The 27,500-nt window shown below is 42.4% G+C and overlaps 1 protein-coding gene across 1 annotated transcript in view; it reads left to right on the forward strand.

Moving 5' to 3' along the window:
• Nucleotides 1–25,491, forward strand: part of cntn3b (contactin 3b) — a 78,130-nt gene extending 52,639 nt beyond the window's left edge. Inside the window, exons 7-23 of the mRNA XM_084061171.1 lie at nt 147–249; nt 619–803; nt 2,029–2,165; nt 2,943–3,072; nt 4,919–5,069; nt 6,734–6,861; nt 8,831–9,006; nt 12,873–12,990; nt 15,661–15,819; nt 16,191–16,340; nt 16,920–16,990; nt 17,847–18,081; nt 19,950–20,059; nt 21,636–21,822; nt 22,785–22,897; nt 23,012–23,177; nt 23,751–25,491. Of these exons, the coding sequence (XP_083917297.1) occupies nt 147–249; nt 619–803; nt 2,029–2,165; nt 2,943–3,072; nt 4,919–5,069; nt 6,734–6,861; nt 8,831–9,006; nt 12,873–12,990; nt 15,661–15,819; nt 16,191–16,340; nt 16,920–16,990; nt 17,847–18,081; nt 19,950–20,059; nt 21,636–21,822; nt 22,785–22,897; nt 23,012–23,177; nt 23,751–23,845 (2,414 nt within the window). The 3' untranslated portion in view covers nt 23,846–25,491. The remainder of the gene's footprint in view (nt 1–146; nt 250–618; nt 804–2,028; nt 2,166–2,942; nt 3,073–4,918; nt 5,070–6,733; nt 6,862–8,830; nt 9,007–12,872; nt 12,991–15,660; nt 15,820–16,190; nt 16,341–16,919; nt 16,991–17,846; nt 18,082–19,949; nt 20,060–21,635; nt 21,823–22,784; nt 22,898–23,011; nt 23,178–23,750) is intronic.
• Nucleotides 25,492–27,500: the final 2,009 nt, after the last annotated feature.

Here is a 27,500-nt window from a genome sequence, read left to right on the forward strand (position 1 = left end):
CTTTGTTCCAAACACAAAGACCTTTGTGTTTGCTAGTCCCTTGTCCTGTCCTTTTGTCTTTAATCCAGGCTGAAGAATGTGTGCCATTAATCATCCATGCAAAAAAGAAAAAGAAAAGCTCACCGTCAATTATCTCTCTTTTGTAGGAGTAATGGGAGAATATGAACCCAAAATAGAGGTTCATTTCCCTGACTCTGTTCCAGCTGCTAAGGGATCCGTGGTGAAACTGGAGTGCTTTGCATTGGGAAAGTAAGTCAGCATGACTGTGTGTACACAGCTCTAGGTGTCATGCACACATTTGTGCCTGTGTTAACACCCAGCAAGGCACGTTGAGATGGGGAAGGTGTTACTTATGCAATGTGTGAACACAAGCATTGCTAATTAAAGTATCATAATCATCACTCTGTTGATGAAGAGCTGGGACTGCAGTATAACAACGAGTGGTTGTGGAAATTCAAGTTTCTTTACTGTAAAAGCAACTGAAATTTGAACTACCATACAGTAGTAAAATGGAAGATAACCACATGGGTACAATAACAATATAAATAGCACCTTACTTCATAGAGCGTGTTTAATTGCGTTTCGGTCGTCATTTAGGTTTTCGTTTCTGTATTTCAGCCCTGTTCCAGAAATAAGCTGGAGAAGAACCAGTGGAGTCCCTTTCCCCAGCAAAGTCAAAATGAAGAACTCAAATGCCGTACTTGAAATCCCCAATTTTCAGCAAGAAGATGCAGGGACCTACGAATGTGTGGCAGAGAACAGTCGAGGCAAAAATGCTGCGCGCGGTCGCATTTCCTTCCATGGTAAGTGAACCATTTGAAATAGCACAAGAAACAATCCACAAGCTCAAGAGTCAAGCTTTACACGTTATAAGTAATAGCGTGTAATGAGAATAAGAAGTTAATTTATAAAGTTCAACCTCACTACCAAAGGCTAATAAACCTCGGAATGGATGTTATACAAGCCCTTTCTACTGAACAACTCACTCACCTTTGCCGAGGTAAAAAGATGATTCTGGTATCAGAGCTTTATTGATTAGCCTACTGAAGGGAATCTGTCCTTTGGACGAACCCTCCACTGTCGGAATTGGAAATGGAGTAATGGACACAGGCAGCTAGATGTCATCTATACTGTATCCTCTTAAGGTAAGACTGCGTTCATGTGATGTGGTCAATATTATAAATTAATAGCGTGACATATGGAGTTGGCATGAAAGTCCAATAGGCGAAACTGTGGCCACACTTGCAAAAACGGCAAACACGGCTAATAATTCTGCTCTAAATGCGTCAACTGAAAATAAAAATAAATCTATAATAAAAGTCTATAATATGCATACAAAGATCGTTTGACATAATGTGTTGACAAATGTTGGGCTAATACATATTTTATTTGAGGTTTGGCACGATTGCAATTGATTTTGTATGAATAATAAGTCATTCTAATGACATATATACGCAAGCTTTGATCCCATAATTCATGCCTCCGGGCAGACTTGAGAAATAGCGGACCTCCCCGCAAAATAGACCGACAGAAATAGATTGATGAATCAAGACACGTAACGTAGGAATGCCGGTACATTCAAAATATTGGCGTAAACGGCTTAGTGAATCGGGCCCATTGTGTTTTTTTCCGACACCGTTTGTTTATGTGGAATCAGAATACTGGCAAAGATGGTAATGCGAAATGACAGGGTACTCGCCTAAGCTATAAGTGTAGAAAGGTGGATACTACTGTACTCATCATTTTGAGTCAGTGTTCCTTTTTTTTTACTGCATTATATTACTATGCAGTGCATTCAATCTATTTGTTAGCAACTCTTCTCCTAAATTCCCTGGTGAGAACACCATTGATATTACTGTTTACCAAGTCCTGTTTCTTGTTATGCTGATAAAACAATTGCTCAGCTGGAAGTTTTTTATGATTTATTGGAAGCCTGGTGCCTTGTTAGCTAGGCTGTATGATAATCGTTATTCCCCAGACTTAAGATGTAACTGTCTCTGTAAATGCAATTTTTTTGTTTATTCACAGCAAAACCTCACTGGCTCCAAACAATAGCTGACACAGCTTTGTCAATTGAAGACAACCTTTTCTGGGAGTGTAAAGCCAACGGAAAGCCTAAACCGTCCTATAACTGGCTGAAGAACGGAGAGAATCTAATGGCAGAGGTATGGAGACCTGGAGACCACTGGTTATAGCTAAATGAAGATGGAAATGGACTGTCCGGGGGGCATGCGGGTTACAGCTAACTGGTTTTAGCGTTTGCTACCGGTGCCTGTAGGCATGAATTAGCATTCGTTCTTAACATCTTACTGTCCTTTGACAGACAGTAAGAGCAAAATATGTATAAGCTGACACAGACAAGATTATGAGGGTGGGGGATAAGCATGTAAGTCCATTAAGTGGCGGTCCACATGTACTGTAGCAGCAAGCTCTCCACGTCTGCCCATTGTGATGAATGTGATCTGTAGAAACCACTCCCACTGCCAGATCCAATGAGCATCCAATCCCCACGCGAGGGTGTGCTGCGATCAAGGAACCCTGAAAAGCTGATGGGGTTCAAAATTTACTCTGACTAAGACATCAGCAGCAGACCTGTCCTCGTGGCCTTTCCAACTGGATAGCCATGGGAAATAAATGACTTATTAATGTGCTACTACTGCTATTGTCAACATTGCTCCCCCTCCTTTTTGCATAAGCTGCAGGTCAGCAGTCCCCCCCCCCCATCCCCCCCGCATCACCTCCTACCCTCCCCCCCTCTCCTCTCCCGCGCATGTGAACACAACAAGAGACTGCAAAGTCCTTCTTTCAATTTCTCCTTCCCCACTCTCATCATCCCCTTCATGGTGTAAAAGTAATAGACTTCATGTATTTCCGACATAATAGACCAGCCTTGCAGCACGGTGGAATGCAGATGTGTGCCTCTTCTTCTCTATCCCCTGCAGGGCCGGACACAAATCGAAAATGGGGCCCTCTCGATAGCGGCGCTAAACCTGTCAGACGCCGGGATGTATCAGTGTGTGGCTGAAAACAAACACGGCATTATTTATTCCAGCGCTGAACTAATGGTGTTAGGTAAGATTGCCTTCCTTCTCTGCTCTTATCCTCCTGCTATCTGTCGTCCGTGTTTGATCATTTCCTTAGATAAAACCACCAACTGGTTATTGCTCTCCACAGCAATCAGTCGGCACACTCATTCGATGTCACTATGGTCTCCGGCGGAGAAAATATGAATCTGATGGAGTGTCTCATTTTACTACCAATCGTTTCGTCATATTGATTTGGATGCTCCAAATGCATTGCTTTGTGGCATTGCAAGGGCATTCTCATGTAAATGGCGTATCGATTTATTTGCAGAGCTTTGATGAGTTCTATGTGGCTCTGGCTCGATGAGAAATTCAATTCGTAACCTGACATTTGATGACACCGGGAGTGCTCGGATGATGGCTGACAAAATGTGATGATGACAGACAAAGCCCTGATGTAGACACCGATCAGAGTCTGGGCCTGGTCTGAGGTGGCTGTGGTGTGGGGGGATGGGCGTGCTCGTTTTGAGACACACAATGCATGTGTGTGTCTTCACCGAGAGAGAGACGTGCGTCAGTGCCTCCATCCCACCAAACATTTTGGCTGAGGACCCCCAGAAGCAGATTGTTAGATTTACAAATGTCCGCCAAAAAAAAGAAAATAAAAATCAAATATTTTTCATGACTTTTCATGATTTTTCAAAAATAGCAGATCTACAAGCTCATAGCGCGGCACCGAGTGCCGCGCTATGAGCTTGTATATCTGCTATTTTTGAATAGCCCAACGAAATCTAAAAATGACGTTCCCGGTCTTAACACATGCGTGTGTGTCTTCAACGAGAGAGACGTGCTTCAATGCCTCCTCCATCCCACCAAACAATTTGGCTGAGGTTCCCAAGGTGCACTCGCTGAGCACCAGGGGAGAGACAAAAATAGCAGATCTACAAGCTTGCGACACGTCGCACTACGATGTATCGCAAGCTTGCAGATCTGCTATTTCGGGGGGGAACGATACCTGAGTACAACAAAAGCCGTGTTTTCACTACAGTGCCAGTATATTACCGGCCCAAAAATGTGCATAACTTCCTGGAATGGGGAGAGACCAAAAAAGGGAGAGACCACACATGCCCTGCTTCGCAGTAAAAGTGCTGGTATGCGACTATTTTAATTTAAAGGAGTTCACTTATTTTCTATCAATTACACACCCCATGAAGCCTTAAATTCATGTTTTCTTTTTTGTTTTTGTCGCATTCCTAAGCATAAGGTCAATAGGAGACTCGGTCATCAAATTATTGGCGTAGGAATGGGACAAAAAACAAATACCACAAATTCAAGGCTTCATGGGGTGGGTGTCTAATTGATGGAAAGTCATATCTTGACATATCTTGAAATGTCAACTTAATCGATCGTTCTAGTTTTTTAAACAGTCACTTATTAAATCATATTAAAGACAGCTGTGCGCCGCTGTGCTTCTGTGTTCCTCTCTCTCTCTCTTTTCTCTCTCTCACCCACCGTCTTCCTAAACGGAGGCTCATCCAGTATCCATTCCGAAGGTCTGACGGTCTCTCTCTTGCCATGACAACCGAACACCAAAACTGCCATGTATTTGCCATGGATTTAAAAATGTCCGCTATACTGCCGCCATTATGGCTATGTGAAAACACGGTATTAGTATAACTCGGGCTTCAATCTCAGTGCAGGACAGTTGGTCTGCAGAGGTACAAGTTGCCTGTGTTTTCTCATCTTTCTCTCTTCTTTCCCTCCCTCACACACACACACACACACACACACACACACACACACACACACACACACACACACACACACACACACACACACACACACACACACACACACACACACACACACACACACACACACACACACGCGTACAGCTTCACCTCCCAGTTTCTCCAAGAGTCCGTTAAGGGCCCTGCTGAAAGCCCGCTCAGGCAGTGAAGTCACTCTTGAGTGCAAGCCCCAGGCCTCACCCCCAGCAATTAGCCTGTGGAAGAGAGGCAATGAGATCCTGCAGAGAACCGAGAGGTAGGGATGAAAGGAGTGGCTGAATATTCCTGACGGCTTTCGTTCACGTTCCGTTCCCTGTGAGTGGACTCGTCTGAATGGAATATTTGGTATTTGTGCGGCTACATGGAGGGAAATGCTAATGATGAAAATAAGATGGAGGCAGCCTCAAGGGAAATGATCCACATTGCTAGTGTACGGCTCGCATGCTCATGTGCAAAAGGCTTGGTGTGACGTATGAAGATACTGGTCGGCAGTATCAATGATATATGCGTGGAACATGGTAGAGGGTGAAATGCTAACATGAAGAGTAGCTGTTGGCTAATGTCTATACGTGAAATTAAATTAGAGTAGTACAGGCAATTCAAATGCCGCATGCAATAGTCAGTGACAGGGGTTGCAATACCGTTTTTTATCAGTGTATGGAAATGCCATTATGTTTTGTACACATGTGGGGCACATGTGTTTCTGTGCATTTCAACATTGAAATTACTTGAAGGTCTGCATAAATGAAAATGTTTCCGGACTGAATTCCAGCTTTTGAAAAGTCATTGAAAAGACCTCAAACTTAAAAAGAAATGTCGTCAGTCTATGACTATTATTAAATGAGGGCTCACAACGCTTGTTTAAAGCTCCTGAAATAATTGACATAAATAAACGTAAACAAGCGTTACGAGCCCTTCGTTGTGAATTGAACTCCTGTATTTCACAGTTTGGCTCGGCATCAAAGAAAGGGGGATGTGTGTAAAATCACACAGACTTTATGATTATATAGTAGATACTGCCTCATCCCAATGGGATGGACACAAGAGCAATCTCGCAAGTACACTGTACAATCTGTTAACTGCTGGGTCCATTTTTCACACTCTCAGAGTTAAATGAACACTTTGGATTTTACTGTGAGATGGCAAAAAAAAAAATCTCAGCACAGTCACCAAATGGCAACAACAATGTCAGCAATTAAAATGTAAGCATCTCTATCTGCTGAGGAGATTTTAGAATAACACCTACTGCTGCCTGTTGGCATAATGCCTTTGTTAAGTTCAGGCATGAATTAGCTAAATTACAAACACTAGTCCATACCCGTGGGGGCATATGCGCACATGATCTGGCAACCCGGGAGCCAGCGAACACAAAAACGCTAATAAACAGCTGGTGAAATCGAAAAACGGGCTTTGCTGTTCCGTGCACATGGTAATGGTGAATGGCTGTGTGCAAATTCAGATTAATTGCTCCAGCCACTGAGGAGAACTAGGCAGTTTTGGTCTCACCACGCACTACAAACAAACAAAGAAACAAACAAACAGACAGAGGTTTGTCAAATTATAGGAGGATGGTACACATAGTTGACTGTCATTCATGTAGCCCACCTTGCAAGGTATTTGGTTCCACTCAATCTGGTTGTTTTATTGTAACTGTTGTTACAGTTATGTTTCATATTTACTGTCTGTATCTAATTTACGTATCCAAATGTCTGTTTCTGTTTCACTACCTGGCTCTCTTTCTGTCTGTCAATAGAAAAATATCCTCACATCACGTTGTCACCTTCACTTATAGCTTGCATGCGTTTAGATTCCGTAAATAGAGCATTGCCCAACTGAGTGAACACTGGCAACATATTCAAAAAGCAAACCTTAGTCTGCCTTAGTCAAAGCTGTGAATAGCTGCTGTTCTCCATCCCGTAGGATCACACTGCTTCCCAATGGCACGCTGAAGATTGCCAATGTCACCAGACGGGATGCAGCCAGCTATACATGCATCGCTAAGAATCAGTTTGGGACGGCAAGCACGAGTGGAAGGCTGCTTATCACTGGTGAGCCATTACAATATACCACACAGTAATACCCTCGCTCCGAGAGTGTGCACATTTAACCCATTCAGACCTGGGACGCATCCGTGTAATTTTTTGATTTGAGCTTAAAAGCATTATTTTACACTTTGGCTATTCAAAAATAGCAGATATACAAGCTCGTAGCGCGGCACTCTGTGCCGTGCTACGAGCTTGTATATCTGCTATTTTTTTTAAATCGTGAAAATGTGTGCAAATCTTTGAATATATATATATTCTTTGAAAGCAAACATTTTTAACTCAAATCTTTGCTTTTGTCATACGTTTTTCAGAATACTGTCTTAATGGGTTAACCAAATGAACTCTTACCTGTCCATTTGGTTACATCGGTGCACTCTCGGAATAACAAATGCATGAATTAACAAAATAATAACCCAAAATACTCTCGCACCTTTGAGGGCAAAGGTCAACCATTTGTTGTAACTGTCTCTGCGGGGTTTTTTTTAAATCTTGTCAATTTCTCTAGTTTGTTTTAAAGAGGCCCGTCTCTGTTATCTGTGTAATGTGATTAGAAGCTGAGATGGTCAAATCAAAGCAAAAAAAATATATATATTTAAGAGTCAGTGAAGTGACCAGTAGCACATTATGCTTAAATTAGTCAAAGGTCATCATTTAAGGACGGCAGAGAGCTAAAGTATTCCTCTACTGGAATCTATTATGTCCACACAGCCACCTCTCTTATTTTTCTCATTAGCTTTTTTTCTTCTTTTTTTTTCCTCCAGACAGTCGAACCCTTTAATGTGATAGAATTTAATTACGGTGACCTTTCTTGGATGAGGCTAACATACTCCACTGCTTCCAATTCACTGCTGCAGTCACCAGTGGGACTGCGTTTCCGCCTCCATAATCCCGTTTGAAACATCTTTTCCCCCAATTGACCATGCAAATATATGACTGCACCCAAAGATGTCGTTAAATGTAGCTAACGAATGGGCTAGAGAAATCTAAGGGCGTAATAAAAAAATTAGGATAAGCAGAGCAAACACACCGGGATAGCCTGCTGTAATAACGGTTGGGTTGATTTAGCCCTGAATGGGAGGGAGTGCGGCGCAGTGGTGATGGCAGCATATTGTTGGTGGTCATTGTAGTGTAGTGTTAACCCTTTAAGACCGGGAACGCATCTGTGTGTCATTTTTGGGTGGTGCCAACCACCCCTATATCTGGCTTTGTCCGTGTGTCCGTATGTATGTATGTATGTATGTATGTATGTATGTATGTATGTATGTATGTATGTATGTATGTATGTATGTATGTATGTATGTATGTATGTCCACAAACATTGATGACAACATCAATACGGGGGTCAATACGGGGCTCATTAAAGGCACCACCCTCTTCACACAGGGTGTGATTTTTAGATTTATTTGGGCTAATCAAAAATAGCAGATATACAAGCTCATGACGCGGCACCGAGTGCCGCGCCATGAGCTTGTAGATCTGCTATTTTTGTAAAAAATCGTGAAAATGTGTGCAAATCTTTGAATATAAATATTTTTAAAGCCAACATTTTTAACTCAAAAACAGTTTTTGGGAAAAAAAATATGTTGCTATAATATCAGTGGTCCTCAAACAATGTTCATGCCAAGGACCCCCAAAATGATATGTATTTGGCTGTGGACCCCCATCTCAAAATATGTTGTTCCAGGAACACCCCTGAAGCAAAGATTTGAGTAAAAAATGTTTGCTTTAAAAAATAATAATATATATATTCAAAGAGTTGCACACATTTTCACGATTTTTCAAAAAATAGCAGATCTACAAGCTCATAGCGCGGCACTCGGTGCCGTGCTATGAGCTTGTAGATCTGCTATTTTTCGAATAGCCAAAGAAATCTTAAAATGACACACAGATGCGTTACCCGGTCTAAAGCGGTTAAGGGTTCCCATGCAGCGACATTATCATGCGCACACTGTCATCTGTTGTCTGTTGCCAGAGCCCACCCGAATCACCCTGAGGCCCACTAACATGGAGATTATTGTTGGCGAGAGCACGGTGCTGCCCTGCCAGATCGCCTGCGATCCAGCCCTGGATGTCTCTTTCTCCTGGGCGTTCAACGGCCAGCTCATCGACTTCCAGAGGGACGGGGATCATTTTGAGAGAGTGGGCGGGGTGAGTCATCTCTCCAGCATATAAACTCAACACTCCAGCAGCTATTCTATGCTATTAATTGGGACGCGCTGCTTTGTGACGTGCGAGCGTATGCTCCACTGCCCTGTTGAGGGCTCAATAAGGCACCAATTGCACTCTAATGGAGAAAAAAAAACGCAGTGGAGGAAGGAGAAATATCAGATAGATTAATGGGATATCAATAAGCACACGTAATTTGTGATATGCTGCTACCAGCTCTCGCTTTGCCTATATTGTAGGTTGCATGTGTGAGTGAGGAATGTACGTACAGACCGTGCAGAACATTACAGTTAAAAATTGTTCATGTTAACACATTGTGTGCCAGCGGTTTATTAAAATAGGGTACGTTCAGTGCCAGCATATCTTCCATCCACTTACGTTAATATGTTTCGTGCTGTAGAAGCCCCGACGCGGAAGTGCATGTAAACAAAGCGTGCGTGCGAGACGGCGGATGGTCCCGACTAACGCCTGGAACAATAATATTTCTAACGCGATCCTCCATTGCAGAGTGATCGCCGATCGAAAACGGCTCGCTTCCACCACGTTAAAAAGAAATGGAGATATTAAGCTTTTAGTCAAGGAGTTAACATTGGAGCGGCCGACCGGAAGCATTTTTGACATGGATCCACATCCGGCCTCTCCTTCTCAGAGACTCCTTAGATGATCCCAAAGTTTCGTTAGAGCGCCCCACGTGGACCGTTTATGGCACTCAATGTGTTAATAGTTACTGTACATCTTTCAGCCACATCTTTCCAAACATTTGATCCGTGTTAAAATGTTTGTAGTGCATGCCATCCCAGCCAATCAGAACACTGGGATACCCATCAATGGTTTTTATATTGTGGCAGAATGTGGCGCTTGAAGATTCTTGGAATGAATAGAATGACTTACACTAGCTGCTTGGACTCAGCTAAAAATCCACACGCTTTGCATTTCCATTCCTCGATTATAATTGTTTATACCGTACCCTTTTCCATTTTACCCCTCACCATAGTACTAGAGAATCAGAATATCATTACAGTATGTGAACCGCCGCACGATATTCTTCTGGCAATTTCTCGGTGAAATACCATTTCATCGTGTGTCATCAATAAAGTCAATACACATTCCATTCTTCCAACGCCTAGGGAGCATATTTCCCTATCGTGTACTGTACCTCTGCTGTAATTGAATTTGCACACCTGTCCTGCAGTATTTTATGAACCCCAAAATAATTCTGTCTTGACATTTTGATTGATTGAATACTTCATTAGTAAAATCAGCACGTAAAACAGCATGTGGTACACAGTCAGACATTAAGGCAAAAAAAAAAAACACAAAAAAGTCCTGGGGACTTGTTTCCATCGTGGTCCTATGTATTCAATTCATCAATATAGCATAAAAAATTTACACAATAATACATGTCATCAACAAATACAAAACACTATGTACCAAGGCGAAAAATGAAAAAATGGCCGTAGTGAATGACACCTCTTTTCTATGGGAATTTGCATTTACCTCCCCTTGTGGTCTCCTGATAGATGTTTTTTCAGGCCAATTTTGAAAGAAACCAGTGATATTCATCTTTTAATGGATGGTGTCAGAGCATTCCTGAGTAGTAGAATGAGAATCTTCCCATGTTTGTTCTAGAATTGGGTAGTACCAGATTGTTGTCGCTCCATCTAGTGTTGTGGCCGTGGGTGTCACTCACTTTAGAAAAGTAGTTAGTCAGGTATGAGGGTATTGAGGGCACTGTCCTTTTGACTATCTTAAATACCAATATCCCTTTTTATTTGCTTAACCCTGTCTTCTACCCTGAGCCAAACTAGCAAAGTGTGTGTGCATTGTATTGACCAACCTGCCTGGAGTGCACACTGTAAATGTTTATGCCTTGTAATTATGACAAATTAGTTTTTGTTGAATATTTTCACATTTTCTCTTAAACTGCCAGGGGTTTTCTAAAACAGTTTGCAGCCTCTGCCAATCAGTTTACATGGTAAAACATAGGAAAAATGTTATTTATTTCTCCGTTTATTTTTTAACATTGAAGTGAATGGAGCAGCAACTTTTTGGAAAATGTTATCTCCTGGTTCTTTGTGAAGAACGGAAAACGCAAAAAGATATGTTAAAAAATAAACTGAGAAATAAATAACATTTTTCCTATGTTTTACCATGTAAACTGATTGGCAGAGGCTGCAAACCGTTTTAGAAAACCCCTGGCAGTTTAATTTTAGCTAACCCTAACCCTTTATAAACGTTTTTGGCAGGCAGAGAGTTAAAATACACTTCCGTGCATTGGAAAATTGGTTGGGTTGTTTTGAACAGAGATCTTATACAGTACTACCAATGATCATTCAATGTGATAAGTCATATAAGTCTACCAGCCATACAATATAAATCCATTTATGTTATAGTCATCATTATCACTGAACATGCCGTGGTCATGCTAAGTTCATATGTAGCTGCATGGATGTGCAAATTCCTATTGCCAAATGACATTGAACGTGGATATAATGAGATATAGTTTTCCCAGATCCTGTTTCCCCCTGCCCAGAGGGATTACCAGCCCTTTGCTCAACAGCTTCTGATGAATGAATTAACATAATTAAAGCAAATCTGCCTTCATGACTTCCTGCCTGCCAAGGCTGGGGCAGCCTTATCCGTTAGCTCTCCACTCGGCCAGCTGGTGGCTGATACAGGAGAGCGAGACAGACGGGATGACCCGAGCACATGGGGTTGTCAAAAACTAAAAGAGACCCGATTACAGGAAGAGGAAAGGGGAACGAGAAAGACAGAGAGAGAGTCAACTTTTTACCCCTCAGCCAAAATGTAAGTGCTGTTCGGCACTGCTCTAGCTTTGTCAGTTCCTCAGAGAGGTGACGATCCCCGGGTGTTCATGCCCAATTGCCACAGAGTCGATCTGTGGTCAGTCAGTGTCCGATGGAGAGGTGATGAAATCTGCAATGGCTGCAGTGAGTCTCACCGGGGCGAGCCCCCAGGTGAATCATCTCTGATCTAACACAATTCATCTACAGCCGCTGACAGACTTGGCGAGAGGCCACTTTTAAGAGGTGACTTTTGGGAATTAGATACCCATAACGGTTGAAAATGATACAGTAAAGGCTCTGCAGGAGGATGGTAGCAACTGCAGAGCATGTTGCATTATTAATGTCTTATATTAGCCTCTACAACCCCCCCCCCCCATACCCAATGTCATTCTGAAGTTCCGGTCGGTTCGCCATGAAGTTGCACATCATGCAAAGTGGCTCACTTCAAAATTAAAACGATCCCCCCCCCCCATGTTATCCTAGTACATAGTTGTTTTTTCCCCTTCTATTTTTTTCATAAAAGTATAATATTTGCTTTTTACACTGGGAGTAATATCCACACATCTCCGCCGGGCTCGTGTAATTACAGAATAATTAGGATCGCCTTGCCAATTAACATGAGTTTGTTTGTTTTGCGCATCTTATGTGTACCTGCTAGCTCGCTGTGCGTGTGTGTGTGTGTGTGTGTGTGTGTGTGTGTGTGTGTGTGTGTGTGTGTGTGTGTGTGTGTGTGTGTGTGTGTGTGTGTGTGTGTGTGTGTGTGTGTGTGTGTGTTGGTAGTTCTGCCTGAAGGACGGCCAATAGCACTGTTTATTCAGAGTACACCAGCCATTCCTGTTTGCTTTTCGTGTGACACATAAATGGGCGGCCTGGGGACAGCCTGATAAAGCAGGGCCTCCACCACAAAATGAGATCTACAGTCACAAGCGGAAACTACAGCTCACTGAGAAGGATCATAATCAAACAATATTGCATGGCTAATAGTGCAGTCCCATTAGCTGACACTGACCTTGTTTTATCGTCGATGTCTCGGCCTGCTAGAGCATATCGGGGGATCTGATGATTCGGAACATCCAGCTGAACCACGGAGGGAAGTATGTCTGCGTTATCGACACGGACGTGGAGAGCCTGTCTACCTCTGCCATCTTGGTTGTCAAAGGTAAGGGTACAAACTCACGGTGGTTTCCAGTGATGTAAAGTAACTAAGTAGATTTACTTAAGTACTGTACTTAAGTACAATTTTGAGGTATTTGTACTTTACTTGAGTATTTCCAATTTCCAATACTTTTACTTTTACTCCACTACAGCTTAGAGGCAAATATAGTACTTTTACTCCGTTGCAATTATTTGAAAATGATATAATGAAACATACATTAACCACTTTAGCCCTATTTTATACATAGGCTATTTGAAAATAGCCGATCTACAAGCTCTCAACGCGTCGCTTTGCGATATTGTAGATCTGCTATTTTCAAACATTTAGTACTTTTACTTTTGGTACTTTAAGTGTATTTTGATGCCAATACTTTTGTACTTTTACTCAAGCACATTTTGAATTCCGGACTTTTACTTGTAACAGAGTATTTCTACATTGTAGTATTGATACGTTTACATGAGTAAAACATTTGAGTACTTTTTCCACCACTGGTGGTTTCACACAGCTGTGTTGACGTTAGTAGGGAATTTCAGGGGGCACGAGGGGGGGATGCCATCCCCCTTGTTAGTAAAATGATAATACTATTCAGATAAAAGCACGAAAAAAGCATGTCTTGGCTAGCAACCTCTAGGCAAGAGTATGTGAAACAAACACAAGCACAATTATAAGCCAATATGGAGTCTGTTATGAGCGGCTAAATGATAGTAGTGATAGTGAAGATTGTACTACGCTCACATAATCGTTTTCACTGAGAACACAGTCTTTCTTTGTTCATTCAGAGATTGCACTCCCATTGCTGGTTATTTCAGGGGTGCAAATTTCATGTTTATATTCATTTATGTGCAAGTTGTTTGTTTTCTTTTTCTTGAGATGAGTTTCTTCTGACATTAACTCAACTAGCTATATTAGGCTTACGTACTCATTTAGATGTTGCACGATGTTCATTGTGTGTCCTTCAAGGATGACGCTAAGAGGTCATATAACTTAAAATGTCCTTGTGTATTGTGAAAACCATGAGAAAAAACAACAAATAAAATGTAAACGTATTTTAATACACAGTTATTAAAAGACATACAGAAAGATAAGACAAAATGGACTTGTAGAAGTATCCGTGTCAGTTATGGTTTAGACATCTTGGAACAAGTGATTTTACACATGTGTTGGCTAGTGGTGTGGTGACAGGGATCATCCCCCCTGTAAAAAAGACATACATTCCTATGAGTGCTCGCTACTATATAGAACAGGGGTCTTCAACAGGGGGTCCGGGACCCCTAGGGGGTCCTCAGAGTTACTACAGGGGGTCCGCCAAATCTTTGTGTGATATACATTTTTTTTTTACCTTAACCACTTGAACCCTAGCATCCCTTTTCTGAGGAGAACTTTAGCCAAAAAATAGCAGATCTACAAGCTCACAACGCCTCGCGCTGCGAGGCGTTGTGAGCTTGTAGATCGGCTATTTTTTTGGCAAAGAGGTGTTTGGTGTTGAGGGAAAAAAGAGCAGACCAAGTAAACAAAAAAAGTTAAATCTGAAACACAATTTTATACAATATAGAGGGGGTCCCTGCTTCATCTCTCTCTAAGCTAGGGGGTCCTTGGGCTGAAAACATTGAAGACCCCTGATATAGAAGTTAAGCTTCTTTAAACATTGTGTTGGAGAATGTGAAACATTTGCTTGACATTCTCAGAGAACAGCGCAATGCTCACATTACAAATAATTAGCAGGACGATATTGATTTGAAATTGAAAGACTGCATACATCATTGTCACACAATACTCTGTTTCACGTGGAAAGCAGCAGAGGTATTATGATTCGCTATAGCCCATGAAATATGTCTGCTTGTGGGCTGGTGGAGCTTCTACAGATCTACATGTACTTTACATCTCTGAGACAAGCTGCAATGTGTTCTGTGTTCTGTGCTCTGTGTTGTGGGGATACAGGGTCCTGCCTCGTTGATGGTTCCTTGCGTCTCTGTATACGTCACATTAATCCCACAGCTGGGATTTCAAAATGGCCCAACGTTGGAGGAGCTGGCACATGGGCACATGCTTCAGCAAATTCAGCTTAGTTGTTGTGTGTTCAATGTGTCTGACTCATCAACCTACCTCATCTCTGGTGAATTACATTGGTATTCAGGCCCTTAACAAACTGCAATAGCTGTCCCCAGGTGCATTGGAGAAGGCAATGTTTATCATTGAAAATGGCTATAATTGGCTCATTTATGCGTCGGCAAAAATACCATGCAAGGCATCTGAATAATGTAACAGTAAAGCAAACAACAACAACATGGTAATGCTACATGTAACATTCATAACCACTCATCTATCTCTCTCTCTCTCTCTGTCTTCTCTCTCTCAGTCCAACCCCCCTCCTTCCCTCTCCTTCACTCTGTTACTGTGACCCCGTGTTCAGTAATCATTCGGTAGCCCCCACTTCACACACAGAGTATGAAAGGTCCCTGTGAGCACAGACCAAGGACATAAGCCTTAATTAGAGGGGTGTGTGATGGCCTTGAAATGTAGCAAGGAGCGGTATTATTATGAAGCTGATAAAGGAATGCTTCTAATGGATGGGGTTGATAGGGATGATGGGGTGGCTGCATGATGAGTTGATAGGAATAGAGCAGACCGGTTGAATTGTGATCAGGAATCTCTCACTCTGCTGTATCGGATTAGGTCCTCCCGGCCCTCCAGATAAGGTGACGGTGGAGGAGATCACGGACAACACGGCCCAAATCTCTTGGAGCCCCGGAAGGGACAACGGAAGCCCCATCACCGGCTATTTCATCCAGGCGCGGACTCCCTTCACTGTGGGCTGGCAGGCAGCCGACACAGGTATTGTGGCGCTCCCTTTCCCCTTACAATGCACTTTAAATATTGACTCCATGATCTGATAAGGTGTCTAATGTTTTCATACTCTTTGTTCTTTGATAGTACTCAACTTGTTTTATCATGTTGTTCTTATTTCAATATTATTACTCTGACGTATTATGCCTTCTGTAATGTCGGCATCATTGAAAATGAGGGCTCTGCCCTCAATGTATTTCAGAGAAAATAAATAAAAGGTTGAATGAAATGTAGGAGGATGGGTGGAATGAGTGAGTGTTTCTCAATTGGCAGCATGTGGGAGTTTTGTTATTTGTACTATTTGTTTACTTTTGTGTGACAGCCTGGGAATGACTAAAGGTGTAATTTCCTATTTGCAGTGCCCGAGGTTGTAAATGGCAACTTGCTGACGGCCACAGTGGTGGGTCTGAATGCTTGGGTGGAGTACGAATTTCGGGTGGTCGCCCGCAACAGCGTGGGCCTGGGGGAGCCCAGCCCGGCCTCGGCCAAGACAAGGACGGAAGATGCCAGTACGTGACTCTAATCTCCCTCGACGTGTTAACAGAAAAGACCAAGTTTTGGCACAGACAAACACACTCGCACACACTGCACGCCGGCATGCGTGCGCACACACAGACGCACACACACACACACACAGTCACACACACATTCAAAGACACTCCCACACGAGGACCGTATGGCATTAGTGTACTTGAGCCATTTGCTGATATGGCAAATTAAACGTGACGCACCATTTTCTCTAGTATGCCATATACGCACACAAGGACTTGCTTGAGTGCCCCTTCTGCCTATCAAACAAACAGCTGTCAAATCGTATGGCATTTTGCGAAATATTGCATCGAACAGCCAAATCTTGGCTTGCTCTTTATGCATGGTGACATTTTGGGTAATTCCAGCAAGTTGCTATACTCCAAAATGTTATTGCTTATTTCCACAGACTTTCCACAGGGTTTGTGGAGTGTAAAATAGAAAACAATATCTGCAGCTTACAGCACAGCCTCATCATAAGGGTAGCAGTACAGTATATAGGCTTGTAGCTGGGCTCTGTAAACGGGTCTAATTGCTCCCCTCTGGGCTTTACCTTTCAGTGCCTGATACGGCCCCCACTGATGTCGGAGGTGGAGGCGGCACAAAGTCTGAATTAGTGATCACATGGGAGGTAAGTCATCTGTCACATTTTACCGTTCTCCCCATCACAGAGTAATGGTTTTGCTTAATTGTGCAGAATTGAGCGGAGCAATTTTATGAACCTGCACTCGAGTGGAGACACCTCCGCTCTGGGTCAAGCCGTCATTTCCTACTCCAAATGGGATTCAAGAGCAAAAGCATTTCCTCTGACGACTTTTGTACTTATCATATCCAGTGCTATTGACGTATAATACATCCTTTGTATTATGGGGGGGGGGGGGGGGGGGGGGGGGCGTTCAGAACCCAAGATATTATGATCCGAAGATTTGCTGCTCCATTCACTTCTTGGTTAACTTATTACTTAAAAAGGCTGTATCTCGGCTCCTGTGTACTTTTTTTTTTACTATGTATTTTTGGCCCAGACATGCTATTTGCAAAGGCAGACAATTAATGTCAATGAGGTCGCGATGACCTCGTTGACATTTGTGAATCCACACAGTACAACCCTCAGTGATTAGCAACCATAAGGGGATCGATCATACTGGAGATAAATATTCTGTGACTACTTAAAAAGGTAAGAAAAATCTAAAAATCTCTGGCATTGGGCAAACACAGCCAGAAATAAGTCTGGCACTGAATGAGTTAATGCACAGTTATGAAGGAATGCAGGAGGAGCTAATAGGGCAAAATGTGGTCTGTTGTTTATGGTTGGTGGTGCAATGGCACCACCAACCACGTCTAACCGCTGCAGCCCACACGGGGGCCCATTTTGACCAAAGTGGCCGGCTCTCTGATCGGGGCTGCTGTCTTTAGCGCAGAGACGGGCCCGTCTGTGTCTTTGTCTGTATGCTTTTTAATATCACTATAGTTTTGTGTTTTGCTCCCAGCCTGTGCCTGAGGAGATGCAGAACGGCGAGGGTTTTGGATACATCATCGCCTTCAGGCCGGCGGGCACCGTCACCTGGACGCGAGCGGTCATCTCCACGCCCGGGCTAGCGCGCTACGTCTTTCGCAACGACACCATCCCCCCCTTCTCACCGTTCGACGTGAAGGTGGGAGCATTCAACAACAGAGGGGAGGGTCCCTTCAGCCCCATCACCAGCGTCGACTCAGCGGAGGAAGGTACAGTGAACACCGGCAGCCAGACAATATCCTATCCTATATTAAAATTTGCTTAAGGGAGGACTGGCCGGCAGGCGGACCTCTGACGTCACTCTGGCTCAAACATAAGCATAAACAAACCACGTACGGCTATACATAGGCAGGACCACGGCCACGTCACTTTGACTCAAACAACCCCGATACGCCCATATATAGGCATGTCACTATGACTCAGCCATAACTATAAACAAACCTGATACGCCCAGATATAGGTATGTCACTATGACTCAGACATAACCATAAACAAACCCGATGTAGCCCCGCACCTCTAGCTGTTTAAAAGTCCCTGTCTACATGGTGTGGTTTTAATACCAATATATATGTTAAGTATTGTCCCTAAAGGAGCTTTATAGTGCCTCTATCATTGCCCTCATTTAGCATTCTATATCCTATGAATATGTATAGCCTACGTTTGATCCTCGAGAATTTGGGTAATTAGTGTCCACAGAGAACATCCACTAAACACACAGCAGCGAAAACAAACAAGCCAAGTCACTTCCTCATGTAAAATAAGGAAAGGACAGATACGTCGCTTTCTTGGTACGCCAGTTCCAACTGGTCAGATTCAGATTCCTGGAAGTTGGATGAAACTTCCAGAACTTCCATCAAAATGCTCTTGATTCAGGAAAATAAAAGAAGACACATTTTCTGATGTGTTGTTTTATGTTGTGGATGCTACAGTATATACATTTACTGAGGTACCTAAAGCAGTGGTTCTCAAACCTTTTCATGTCAAGGACACCCAAAATGATCTGGCCGCGGACCCCCATCTCAAATACTTTTGTTCCAGGGACCCCCAGAAGCAAAGATTTGAGCAACAAATGTTCGCTTAAATATATGTATATATTCAAAGGTTTGCACACATTTTCACGATTTTTCAAAAATAGCAGATCTACAAGCTCGTAGCGCGGCACTCGGTGCCGCGCTGTGAGCTTGTAGATCTGCTATTTTTGAATAGCCAAAGTATAAAAGGTCATAATTATTGTGACGCTATATTAACACATTTTGCTGGGTACCCCTTGGAACCCCCTCAAGTACCCCTGGGGGTCCCCGGACCCCACTTTGAGAACCAAAGACCTAAAGAGCACAGAGTATGTTCCTGACTGTGGCTGTCTAGTCTGGAAACCTGAACAAATCTGCTAGAGTGAATATATATTATATATGTGCGCTTTACATAACTCTGTAAAATTACATAATGTGCACATTGATAAACAAGAGATCAGAAAACAACATGTGATATGTCCTCTTTTATTTTCCTGAACTGTTTATCTGACAATGGTTGCAAACAGCAAACAAACAAAATGTTTATTCATGAGCTTGTCCACCTGGCTCTCTTTGACTTCAATTGAATTTCTGGCTCCAATTTGCCTCCCGTTGCATCTATGATTAAAAAATCATTAGAATTTTTTTTTTATATGTAACCTAGAAAAACACACTATAAGTTTGCTCCGGCACTGTGGTTGCTAACAACACCCCCCATGCCCCCCCCCCCCCCCCTTCCCCCATCCCCCCCACACTCAAGCTGGGAATGTCAACTTGATATTAGTTATTGCGGCGGTAGATTACAGGAAATCCTAGCAGACATTTACCACACCGCGCTGTCAGGGAGGTATCCTGTTAATTGAATTTGCCGGGCAGATAGTCTTCCCTTATGTCAGTCACAGATCCCATTAAAAGGAGAGTGGGGGAAATAGCTTTTTAGTGAAACTACAGGTCTATTCTGTGCCTTCTTCTCATTGCTATTAGTGTGTGTGTATGTGTGTGTGTGTGGTGGTGCTGCATGGGGGTGAGTCTGTGGGATTCTCACCAGCGCTCTCTATTTTCTGCAGTCCCCAGTGTGGCTCCTAAGAGGGTTAGGGCTAGAAGTGTGTCTGCAGCTCAAATTGAAGTGATCTGGGAAGCTCTCCCTTCCACGCCAGAAAGAGTGCTTGGATACGAGGTACGTATAGTTATGTTTACGGTTCATATAATTCAAGAGAGGAATTGGAGAAGGAAACAAATTGTTTTGCCAAATCACGCGGTCATGGTGCTATTGCTTTATTTATTTTTTTATCATCTCATTTTGTGACCATATTCCATCATGTCGCCTTTAAATTACATTTTATCTTTTATCCCCGTTATTTCTTATCCCTATATTTGTCCACGCCTATCTCCGCAGAGGTTTGACGTTAAGATTTGTATCGTAAAATGACCTTGCCGCTTTTGGGAACAGCATCAACCTCCAATAAGTGCCAAAAAAAAGAAAACCCCTCATCCTTTTAAGAATGCAAGGAGGGCTTCCACATTTTCTTCCCGTTCTCTTTCAATATCTGTCACCTCTGGCCCTCGCCACAAAGCACCCTGGTTGCCATGGAACTGGCCATATTGTCCTGGTAGAATAGGGCTCATTTCTCCAAACCCAATCCTAAAGTGGATTTAACATGCTGAATCTCAATGGGCAGCCATCAGTATGCACTGGGAGCCGTAGACTACATTACTCTGTGCTTGTGGGAAAAAACAAGCTGTTATGCTCTTACAGTGTGGCCAGTACAGTTACGAAAATGCCAAATCTACATAATCACTTGTATTATTATTATTTTTTTTTAGGATTATTACGTTACTATAAATAAAAAAAGTTTAGTAGTAGTAGTACATTTTATTTCGGGCCATTTAACAGAGCAGATATACATACATACAGTTAAGTCCACTAATGCTAGTAGCACCGAAAAGGTGTAGGCTGAAGCCGAGGCTTATTTTGCCTACCCTTTTTGAAAAGTTAATTTGATTTGACAATACCCAGTCCTCAGTGTGCAGTGTTTTGTAACTGATAATCAAATGCAAAATAATTGATAGTCGCTGCATCGTGAATCCGTGGAATAGTGGCGATATCCCAAGGGCAGATTCTATTTAATTATTTATTGACTTTACTCTTATGTCAGTCAATACCAGACACATGAATATACACCCAAAGCTAGCATTTGATTACTTCATTTTCTTCATCAAATGTCTCTTCACCTGCACCCTTAATTGGAAGTTAATACCCTGAAGGAAAGTAATTAAGAGCTGCATTGTGTACCAGTGTATTTGTTAATGGATAGATTTGTGTTTATCCTTGAATTATCTGCAATTTTTGGACGGCTTGTTTCAACACTGTGCTGTGAGACAAACACAGGTGTTAGAGACGAAGACAATGTTATGGCTTTTTTTTTTTGTTACACCACAGAACAGGCAATATCTCACATTTCCACTCTGTGGTCAGGTATTGTATGGTCTACTAATGGTCCACCGTGTTTCTATGAAAAGAATGGGGTTGAGAGGATGTGCATCAGCAATAGCGTGTACCCAGTATTGAAAAAAATCCATTATTCATCAGTACTTCACCTTTTCCCCTACTGCAATCCAGATAGCATTTTAGATTGGCTTATCTACGCTTTTCACCATAACAGAATGAAACAAATCACTCATCTGTGCTTCTCCCTCATGCAGTAGGAATCTGACAGTTTGTGTCTATTGTCCACACTTCTGGGGGTCAACAGGTGGCATACTGGGAGGATGATACCAAGCCTGACACAGTTGGCAGAGTGAGAATATCTGGAAACTACACGCTGGTTAATGTCACAGGGCTGAGAGCGAACACACCGTACTACCTTGCCGTGGCTGCTTTTAATACGGCGGGAACTGGACCCCAGTCAGCACCCATCAACGCCACCACTAAGAAACCTCGTGAGTCTTGTGCGCCTTGACGGTGGCTTTAAGTAGAATAAACTGTGTTCATAAAGCATGTTAGCTCCCCACAGATGATATCATTCAGTCGATCTCAACTCGGTTTTCATATCCATGAATCTAATCGAATTCTGATTTAAAGAGAGCACACTCTGGCCCTACTGAAAAAAGAAAACCAAAAGTACAAGTTTAGTTTGATACCATTTTGTCTCGTTTCTTCTGCACCTTGGGCTGGGCAATGTATCGATATTATATGGATATTGTGATATGAGACTAGACATCATCTGGGATTTTGGATATGGCATAAGGGTTGTCTTTTTCTGTCTTTTTGTGCCTTTATATTAGAGAGGGATAGGGAAAGTAGGCTGATAGGAAATGGGGAGAGAGATGGGGGGGGGGGTTGACATGCAGAAAAGGTCGTCGGGAAAGGGAGTCGAACCCGCGACATGCTGTCAGACTGGTATTGCAGCTTAGGGTGCCGGAACCGCCACGCTACGGCCCAGGCCATCTTTTGCTGGTTTTAATCACTTATTTTATACTTTTAAGAATTGTCAAAAAGAAATCCAACTTAGATGGAATAGCAGCAGATCATTGTGAGGCATTGTGAGCTTGTAGATGTGATATTTTAACTCTTTTTTTTTAAAGTAAACAAAAGAAAAGAAAGAAGAAGGTACTTGGTGAACAATATCGTGATATTTCATTTTGTCCATATCGCCCCCAACTCTATCTGCACCTACAGTAGAGTCCTGTAATACTACACCCAGAGTGCTCATTTACATAATGTACTTTGATATAAAAAAAAAGGTACAGGTATGAAAAAAGTAATCCTAAACCAAGAAGTGGTCATCTATATGCAAATGTTCATCAAATCAGTATAACATGGAAACATGTGTAATATACTGTAGTGTATGACATATACCTGGGAGATCTTTATCTACCTGTTTTGACTGTCACTCTCCTAGCTCCTGGTCAGCCTCCGCTCAATGTAGAATGGACCATGATTGGCTCAGTGCTCACCTTACATTGGGACCCAGTGGTAGCCATGGAGACAGAGTCGGAGGTCATTGGATATTTGGTATGTCCCTGTGTCACTGTGACATCTAAAAAAAAAAAAACTTTCATCATAAGCCAAAATCACTTTTTTTGTTGTTGTCCAACCTTGGGTTTTGCTCTGGCCTATTTGTGACAGGTACTGCTGAAGAGACACCGGTATAACGACGTCAGCAGCATGCTAACAAACAAAACCAGCGTGGAGCTCAGCCTCTCTCCCAATGACAACTATCTCATCCAGATCAAGACCTTGAGTGAGGGGGGCGAAGGCGTGGGCAGCGAACCCATCCACATCCATAAATTAAGTGAGTTTGCCTCTTTTTCTCCATAAAACTAACCCTGTGACCATTGCTAAAGCTGTAAGTGGAGATGCAATAGTCCGAGACGTGCATTTAATTTGGCTTCATTGCATCCCTTTCCACATGTAATAGACTTATTTCAGGTGCGAGGAAGGCAACCCCTTTCAAGTACTGTAATGTGTGCCCGGTGTCATCCATCTCTGCCATCAGGTTATTATTCCTTGTTGACTGGCTGCATAGCACTGCAGCATATCAAACAGTTCCGCTCCCACCCTCCTGCTGTGCAAAATTGTATGGTGCCTCAGCTTTTTTGTGCCTTAAAGCGATTTGCCTTTTGATGTGGTACAAACCTCATCTTCTCCACCTACTTTAAGTGGTCTCTCCTTTTGAAAGCCATTATTAATGTAGATATGAGGAGGTGGGTTGCTGTGTAACTCACAGCTGACTTTTGATTTACGATGACTTCAGGGGCTAGTTCAATAAAATGTGGTTTTCCTCTCGGGATGTTTTTGTGTGTGTGTGTGTGTGTATGTGTGTGCCATTGTTCTTCAAGAGCTGCCTTGCTTGTTTCGGTTTCAGGCATGGGAGCACGGGGTTCTGGAGCTACTCGACTTAGACTGCCATACCTCTCCACGGTCCTCATCATCGCTGCACTGTTCAGCCCCTTGTTGTGATGGCCAATCAGAGCCTTCTGAGTGGCCCTCCCCCCTCTCCCACTTTAGTCAGCCAGCTCCTCTCTCTCTAGCCCTCCAATGGATTGGCAGCAAACTCAGCCTTCGATGGAAGGACTAAAATGGAGTGGAACAGACTCAGCTGGACAGGAGTGGACTATTAAAGGCGACAGTGATGCTGATTTAAATGACGGTCAAAGATGCGAGCCAGGAGGATGATTTGTGTGCATGGCCTTTTTGTTTGTTTTTGTATTTTTCCCTCTCCCACATCATAAGTGCCACCATGCTCTTAAGGAAATTCTAAGTGTTTTGTTCTTCCCCATGAGTATACTTCCATTTGGAAGTTGTGATGTCTGTGTGAGCTGCGTTTGAAGGGGATCCTTGAAGAAACTAATGCCTTAAATCCATTTTACACATGCATACCAAAGTAGGTGACAGAGACATTGATTTATGTAATGTAACATTTAATTTCGGGATGTTTATAGATTATCTTTTTTTTTATCATTATGATCTACTTTATGATCTACTCAAGGTCAAATTCTCAACCGCAAGGATTAACCTAAGAAGTATACATCCGTTATCATTATATCATATGGCAGAGTGTTTCTTGTGGTAAAAATGTATTTCATTGGTTGAACTAAAAGTGATTATATTAATTTAGTATGTCCATTAGCGAACACCAACTTGTTTCCAGACACACATGAATCATAGAATATTTTTGTGACTTTCCAACCACTGCAAAAAAAAAAAAGAAGAGGAAGAATCCCCCGTTGCATGCTTTTTGTTTTCAGCTGGCTTCGTCAAAGGGACCAGGGCTGCAAAGCAGAATGATCACCTGTGCCTCACAGACCCACTTAAATAGGATTAGGCCTATAGCCGAGCAGCAAGCGCTTGAAGTTCAAGATGGTCTCTCTCAATACACTGTTCTCTATCTCATTCTCCTCTAAATAATACATGCCTATCGCAGTCTCCATTTAGAGTCAAGAGAGACGTTACCATTTCAGAGACACAGCCTAGCGTGTGGTGTTACTATATCAAGCGGGTCCCATGTGTGCTGGACCTTCTCTGCATTTAGACGACCTGTGTTCTAGATACGTATATCATATTACGGCAACATGCACTATCATCTGCAGTTCAGTCAACCAGTCGGCCCAGTACACAACAGGACTACAGGCTACTAGGTGCCTTCACTAGAACGCACTTTTTATTTTGTTTATTTTTTGTTTAATTCTTTCTGCATAGAGAACATCTCAGCAAGAGTGGAGCCCATTAAAGGAAAGGCTATGATAATTAACTTTTCATAGGAGCAAACATGCTGGCACGCCTAAGATGAAAGAGGAAGCTCAAATATACTATGACATAGTACCGTATTATTGTGGACGTTTTGTACCTAATATTTATAATCTACAGACTGCGGCATAATATGATTCAATCTGTGGCATAATTTAGAAGTCATTTTGTCTTCTGAATAAATAGGAAAGAGCCCTGACTGTAAATGGAGCAGAGGGTTGACTGACATTTTTTATCTCACGTCTCCATTAGACATGGCAGTACTGTGCTGGTAAAAAGCAGCCGCATGAAGATGGCTACTGCATTAATCTAGCCCAGTGGTTCTCAACCAGTGGTCCGGGGACCACCAGTGGTCCTTGGGGGGGGTTTCCAGGTGGTCCCCAGCTAAATGATGGAGAGTTGGTAACCAATTGGACCCTTATTAGTGTAAAATGATACCCTTACGGGTCCATTTGGTTTCATTTTACACCCTCAAGAGTTAAATTATAGCTAAACATCTGCATAACTTAATTTACAAGAAGCGTACACAATTAGAGAATGTAGAAGAATTGGTATTTTGATCAACGTTTGCCTGTTATCTCCTATTGGTACCAACATCAATACAGCATGGAATTTGTGGACAAAATCGTATCGAACGACAACAAAATATTCTAAGTCTTGAGGCTAAATCTCATCAAATGGAGGTTTGTGGCTCAAATGGCGAATAAATAATGGACCTTGATAAGAAAAGGGTTGAAAACCACTGCTGAGGGAGCTACTTTAACTCTCTGTTATCATGCGGGGGGCTTTTCTGTCAAAAGCCAGCCAGCTGAGAACTGAGGTGTGTCGGCGGCTCCCGATGATGTTCCAGGGGACCTGGAAAGAACCAGTCAACTGTACTGCTACACATAACTGTGCCTTTGCCAAACACTGGGCTGTGTGTGGTTATTTAGTTATTGTCATTGTTTGTATTTTGCTCTTCTTGCCCTATTAAGTCAAAAGCACAAGGAAGTGATGCAAGGTTACTATGTGCCCTCACTTCTTCAGAAGCAGGTGTGCAGGCCCCCGAGGCTCCGTTAAAGTCCAAACAGCTGAGACACAATCAGCACAATCTTATCTGCACCTTGGCCAGTTTCATAAAGCTCTCCGCTTGTTCATTAGACCGCTGCCGGACGGTCAATGGGACATCGATTTTCCTGCCCCATTATTGCGGCTGTCACAATTCAGCTGCCCTGATTGACCGATGGCCGCGTTCTTGTTGAGCATGTTTTGTTGGGGTACAGTCATAGATGTCTGAGATGTCCTATGCCTCCCACTTTTCCTTTAGTTCCACACCGGAGCTCAGTCCCAATCGAATTATGTTATGTGCCGTTTGTTTATGACCTCAGAAGAGCTTGCTGAATTAGCTTTTTACTTCAAACAATTGACTCCTAGCTCATTCCCCCAGGAACTGACTATTTAATGTTTTGTCAAAAGTGAAATCATTGCTACAGGCAGTTACAGGATGTCATGTTACTATGGTTGTACTCCACAACATAAAACACAGCCAGCATTCTAGGTTTATCACCTCTCATTCTCTACACAGCAGAATGATGAGTGTTATTTTCCTTCCGAATTTGTTGGTAAATCTTCACATTCAGATGTCAAATGAATTAAAAATGTCTGTATAGGAGATTTTAGAGGTTTTAAAACAAGTGTACTAGAACATCAGTTGATGCCGATGGTGTAACATTATCATTATGACTTTAATTTTTAATAATCCAAATAAGGTAACTTCATCAATGAATTGCCAGTTCATACAGTACCTAGTTAACAGTGCTTAATTGTGTGCCGGTCTCTTCTTAGCTCTTCTGTTATTTACACAGTTCTAGATCAAGTAAATGTTCCTTGTTATCCCTGCTAATGCTCACATAAAGAATCCTTTAACATTCTGGCCTGGTGCATTGAGAAATAACACTGAGTACAATCTAAAGGAAGAGAAGAAGGATGGTAGCCCACTTAGCTAATGGAGAATGGATTAAATGTTATCTGTCAACACAACAACAACACGTGTACTTAACATACACACGGTCAACTTGTTTAAATGGGTTTATATTGTGGATGAAGTTGTTGTAAGAGAAAGAGTGTACTTGGTCCAATGTAAATAGCTTGCATATATTTTCTAAACACGGCCAGCAAAGACAACCTATTGCTTTTAAATGGTGTGGTCCTCGACCTTAATACTGGTGTATTAATCAATTATCTCCGTGAGATACTGACCTGTAGAATGCCATTTTCATATTGAAAAGTAACTGTTTTGTCTTGAATACTAAAAACTGTGCATGTTAATCATTGTTTTGTGAATTTGTGTTGATTTTTTTCTATAACTGTAACTTAATAAAAATGTTTA

Source organism: Gymnoscopelus microlampas, assembly GCF_963454915.1.
Source record: "Gymnoscopelus microlampas genome assembly, chromosome: 7".
Lineage (NCBI taxonomy): Eukaryota > Metazoa > Chordata > Actinopteri > Myctophiformes > Myctophidae > Gymnoscopelus > Gymnoscopelus microlampas.